This window comes from Crocodylus porosus, unplaced genomic scaffold (genome assembly GCF_001723895.1).
Source record: "Crocodylus porosus isolate Cpor-Errol unplaced genomic scaffold, CroPor_comp1, whole genome shotgun sequence".
In the NCBI taxonomy this organism is placed as follows: Eukaryota; Metazoa; Chordata; order Crocodylia; family Crocodylidae; genus Crocodylus; species Crocodylus porosus.
Window position 1 is genome coordinate 30,824,514 of NW_017728911.1, and position 6,024 is coordinate 30,830,537.

The 6,024-nt window shown below is 44.6% G+C and overlaps 1 protein-coding gene across 1 annotated transcript in view; it reads left to right on the top strand.

Moving 5' to 3' along the window:
* Positions 1-6,024, top strand: part of SLCO3A1 (solute carrier organic anion transporter family member 3A1) — a 210,432-nt gene that overhangs the window by 193,631 nt on the left and 10,777 nt on the right. The window contains exon 8 of the mRNA XM_019533182.1: positions 3,825-4,000. Coding sequence (XP_019388727.1) covers positions 3,825-4,000 — 176 coding nt within the window. The remainder of the gene's footprint in view (positions 1-3,824; positions 4,001-6,024) is intronic.

Consider the following 6,024-nt stretch of genomic DNA (forward strand, 5'->3'; position numbering starts at 1 on the left):
AGTATAAGAGCTCTGTCTGTGTGACCTGTCGGCCCAGGACCAATGACATGGTTTCATAGCCAACCTCTCAGCAGCAGCAAAGGAGACACCATGATGCCAACATCTAGGTCTTTGAAGAGGATTTTGGGGCAGGACATTGCACACAAAATTGCAAAAGCTGCATGTGTTAATCTCCTGCCTTTCCTTGGCATTAACCTTGTGCCCAATTTTGCTCCCTAACACCATTGACATGGAACAAAGCATCAGCAGAAAGATGTCTACCCACTATGCCAGGTCGTTGGCAAGGAAAAAAATTATCTAGTTACTTGCACAGCATAAATGTGAAATTTATGTTGATTCTGCTTACGGCAAACTTTTCATTGCTTAAAACAGAGCATTGTAAAGGAAGCACAGCATATGTCTCCAATGATTGTGTCAGGTCTTCCTGCTCATTATATAAGTGCAATGCCAAACATATCACAAATAGAAACCCACCTAGCAAACATCTTGCTCTCCCACAGTCTCTTTCGGTCTTTCCTGGTTTACTTCACCATCATCTTGGGGTTTTGGCAGTAACATTCTGGGCATGAGTTACAGAAGCAATAGCATCCTCTGGAAAGGACATTATCAAGAATTATGGACTGGTTTGACCAAACAGTGGCCCTGAGGCAAAGCCAAATTGCCAAACCAAGTTCTAAACCCATAATCCAGGTAATGACCTGTCTAGAAGGCCTTGTGGATGTTATATGCTTGTGATGAGCCAAGGGTTGCTTTTTACAAGGACGTAAAGTTCTCTGAATGCTTTATTTAACGTTACCCCATTGTTTGTTTCCCAGCTTTTCCTCTCTGTGGACAACTTCTGATGTAGTTTGTAGCACTCGGTTAGTTTGTCTGTCTTAGACGCCATTGTTCTCTGTGATTAAGTTGGTCTGCAGAGGTGCAGTTGAGCCTGAGGCTCTGGGTTTACTAGTGCTAAAGGGGGAAAGGAACGGCTCTTTCATTTCAGAAAATTCTCTTTCTAACCATTCCACAACTATCAATGACCCGTGAGACCTGAGCCATAGACCGTATATCTTGTTTCTTGCATGGTGGTGGTTTTCAATTACCCCTTGGGCAAGAAGAACATGATTTCCAAACCTGATGTTACAGCACTGAATTCTTAGGGCGCTTATACACATGCTTTGGGAGTGGGGGTGGGGTACTTTAATTAGAGCAGCTCCAAGAACCATTCTAATTAAAGCACAAAGAACATCACATGTATCAGCATCCCTGGGCTGAAAAATGTTAGCGAGGGTACTTTACTTAAAGCACCCCTGCCACCATTTTTCAGCACGGGGACACTGATGATACCCATGACACTGGAATTTGCTGGAGCATGCTAATTACCACACTTCAGCAGACTCAATTAACTGAGCGCTGTAATTATGGAACAGCCTCACTGCATGTGTATTGGCACCCTTAAGGCTTTACATTGAAATACCAACATTGCTCACCAGTTGCTGCCAATTTTTTTTTTTTGATAACACAAGTATGGGGAGTTTCCCCTCATATTTTCCACAAGCAGTTGAGCCAGTTGTATGTGTAAATTTTGCCATGTATAAAACTCCAGTGCTCAGGCAGTAAGCTCTCAAGTTGAAGGAAGATGCTGATAAATTTGAGACGAAATGGCGACAGGATTGCAAAGCGTTCTGTGGGACTCGATAGTTATTTGGCATGTGGAGCAAAGTATTGCCTCTTCACAGAAAGAGGGTGAGCGTCTGTGTTTGATGTTTCCATGTTTGATGTTTCCGCGTTTGATGCCAGTGTGTTGCTGTAGCACATGTCAGTAACAAACAATCAAAGATCTCCGAGGTAAGGACTGGATTGGGCAACCTGCACGATGCTGCAGTCGCAACAAGCTGTGTTGCACTGCCGTAGGAGACTGAAAGAGGATAGAGGAGAACAGGTCTCAGCAGAGGAGTTAGACACACCTGGAGTGGAGAGTGCTCCTGGGGCTCCAGTTGCCTGGGATGATTTTTGCCCCAGTCAGATTTGCAGCTACTAAGCTGCTCCCAGTACCCTCTGCAATACACCTCAAGTACATCCTAGCCCAATACGTATGTCTAATTGAGACCCAGTTCTGGCGTCCTGGTTACCTGACACCAGTGTAACTCTGCTGGATTCACACCAGATTTGTTTTCACGTAAGTCAGGACAGAATCTGACCACTGAACGTAAGAGCCGCATCTCTCCTTCCTGCTGGGTTTCAGCTGCAGGGACTAAGCCAATTCCATGTATATGCCTGAGACCTCCTTGGCTTTTGTGCACAATAAGGCCTTCCCCATAACAGGTATGCCAACAGAATTGATTTGGGTCTTATCTATGCCAGGACTCCAGCATGAGCACATTGCCAATGAAGTAGTAGGCTGATGTTAGATGGGGCTTATCCCAATGAGGTTTGCTCCCATAAATTACTAGCACAAGTCCAACTAGCGGCACTGCAGTCTGTCCACATTGGACTGGCGTAAGGACAGCACTGTATGTACTAGTTGCCCTCATTCTGACCATCTGGCAGGTGGCTCTTTCAGGCTGGAAGAGCCAGGTGCTTATTACAGCGTGAAGACAGGTGTCCGTCTGTCTGTTGTATAATGTGGTTCCAGGAGTCCTGTGGGCTTGTGTTTGCCAAAGTGATTTTAAAAAGAAATGCTTGATTCCAATACAGAGAGGGATCAGTGTCAGCAAGGAGATGCTGGGGTCCCTGTTGGTATCTGTGGAGGCATTGAACTAGAACATCTGCTGTTGTGAAGCCCTAAATAAGTCCCAGCCTAAAAGCCAAGGAAGCTGTCTTTGAACCTAAGGGGGGAGTTGGCTTCTGGATTTTGTATGTTATTTTATTATCTTTTTCTAGTGTTCTCATTTCCTTATGAACATGTGACTTGCAAAGCCAGCTGCCTGGCAGAGACAAGCCATGAATCATTTATGATAGTTTTCGCTCTGTATTCATTAAGGGATTCCTTGCTATTATTGTGGGCCTTAATTGTGCTGACATTCCCCCGCTCTGAAATTCCAGCAGGGTGAGCACAAAAAAAATAAAATAATAATCTGACAGGCAAACAAATCTTCTTCTGACATCCTTTGCTTGCAGGAAAGATCAAAGGGAATCTGGTGGCTTCTTTTTCTTTCTGATCACATATTGATAAAGTTTAGCTTGCCTGACGGCAGCTTTCAGCTCTGCACAAATCCTTCTCAACTGGATGGCATCTATTAGTCCCATAATACATTTGAAGGCCATTATCACCGGTGTCTCTGCCACCACCCCTTTGATACCTAGCTCATCGCAAGAAGGTACACGCATCGTGGCCTCTCCTTTCCCAGCGTACCAGGCACCCAAATGAGACAGCCAAGCAGCAGCAAGCAGAGCTTCAGATTTACCTCTTTTTATTACAGTGATTTAATTATAACTGTCAGGAAGACAGAGGTGTAGATTGGAAAGTAATTATAACCTTAATCTGGTGACACTTTTGTCATGACGCAGGGCCACAGATCCTTTTCTTTCTTCTCTTCACAAGGGTTTAACTTGATGGCAATTTTCTTGCCGCAGCGTTTGTTTGCAAGACTTGAAAGGAGAGGAAGAAAAGAATAAGGCAGGGAAGGAGCTACCTCGCTGCTAGAATGAATCAGAACCCGTGCTCTTTTGAAAACTGCAGGCCTTTCCCAACTGGCTCAACAAGCGACTTTATTAGCAGTTAGTTAATTTACTGCTGGAGTAAATGGAAATGCCAGTTGGCAGCATCCCCCGTGTAAAAAGCCAGGTCTTGTAGGGTGGGATCTGTTCTCACTAAACCCTGTGCCATGTGCTTTTTGCAGAATCTCACTGGCTGCGCATGCCTCAGCTTGGTCCCAGCCGAGAACGCTACAGTCATGCCCGGAAAATGCCCCAGTCCTGGTTGCCAAGAAGCCTTCCTGACATTCCTCTGCGTGATGTGTGTTTGCAGCATGATTGGAGCCATGGCACAGACACCGTCAGTTATCATACTGATCAGGTAAGGCTCAGGAGCTGGTGAGTCACTCCACGTACAGCTCATTGCTGTTTTCAGCAGGCTGTAGAAGATTACGTGAGCTCAGAAAAGCTCCTGTTGGGTGTCTCATTCAAGGTCTGGATGTTACTGCCTTCCACCAAGGTGGAATCCTGGTTTCCCCAGGCCTCTGATCTCGTTCAAACCCATGGGAGACACAGATGATCAGTGGATCTCAGAGATTTGAGTACGCCAGTACCCACCTCTTCGTTTGTTAGCTACGCTAATGGTGACCAGAGTTCCTCTGGCCTTCAATAGGAGTGTCACAAACAGGGGTGTAGGTTGTAGCCGTGTTGGTCTAAGGACATTGGCAGACAAGGGTCTTTGAGTAAACCTGATACCTTTTATTAGACCAACTCAGATAGTTGGAAAAATTCTTCCTAGCAAGCTTTCGGGTATAAATAGCTGTCTTCAGGCTAAGGAAGCATCTGCAGTTGGTGTGTGCTCTTCCACTGCCCCCAACCTCCCTCCACTGTTGTGAAGCTTGAAAACTAACTAAGATTTGCCCCTCACATTGCATCTTACCTCCAGTAGCTCTGTCCATCTCAGTCCAGGCCCTGCAGCTCTAGCAGAGGAAGTTTTGCCAGTTTATGAGGTATAATCCTGTGGTTTGTACAAAATTATCGGTCCTCTCTTCCACGCAGAGCTACCTATCAATTGCTCTGCAAATCAGCTTTACCAGAGGCAAGCAGTAAGGTAAATGAAACAACAAAAAGATTTATCCCTCAAGCAAGATCAATCACATAAACATGCAACTGGAAGTTGTACAAATTGAATATAAGGAAATAACCCCCACAACATCAGAGAAGAATCTCACCCTCCTCCTTTTACTAAAATGCAGTACCTCTTTCTTGGCCCAGGTAACTGTATAGCTCTCTGCTGATGGAGTATTTCCCTGGAAATAGCTTCTCAGCTTGACATAGTGGTTATCCCAGGTCTGCCAGCTGGGGGACTAAACCTCTCAAAGATCTTTAGCAAAGAAGCTTCTCCCAAGGCATCCCTTAAGGACCGTCACCTTATTCACTCGTGTATATTCTGTTCAATTCTTGAGGAGCATGTCTGTGTTATGCAGATGAGCTGCTCTCCAGAAGACATGCATCTGCCTGTCAGGCCAGGTGGCATTGCTGATTTACAATTATATCTAAGACATGTCAGAATATTTACACCTTCCCAGCCAGATAGCCCCCAATCCAATTTCCTTAGCTAACAGTCATTCACAAAAGGTGTCATCCCTCTCTTATCCTTTTCAAAGGTGAGAAATATCAGTATTTGCTTGCTATTCCCTTCAGATGTCCAGCTTCTGCAAATGGTTCCCCCTTGCTAAAGGCTTCCCCCCTTTGAAATGTAAACCATGGTTGTCTGGGATTGACAGTTCTGCCCAAATATGTATCACTGCCTCTCTGGCTGATGGATATGCTTAGCCATCCCAAATGCAAATTCTCAGAGATTAACTTCCCTTCTGCCAGCCAGGGCTTTCTCTGACTTGTGAATAGCCATTGACTGGCCCAGGCATCCCTGACATTTAAGTAGTATTCACTCTGTTGACTATTACTAATCACATTATAAAAATTCAAAAAATGCATTCACCTCCAGTACCACAGTTCATATAAATGCGAAAATAATAAAACTAAACATAGCTTAACTTCGGCTATAAATCGAGACCAAGCAGTACATTAGTACTATGCTGATAAACTGTGAACTCTGCAAATCAGCACTGCCTCTGGAGTCAATTTGTGTTACAAGACGGAGGCTCAGATCATCAAAACCCATGCCGCTTAATAAGCGCTTAGCTCCCCAGTAGACACCAAAAAGAAGCAATCAGGACTCTTAGTAGAAATGATATCTTTTATTAGAACAATATTTTTTGCAAAAAATAATTCTTTAATTGCAAAAGAGCTCAACTTTCTGTGAAGATTGGGAGCTGCTGAATGATGGGGTCTTCTGAAAATCTGGCCACTTCATGAGATATCTAAAGGGGGGCAGATCCTTCT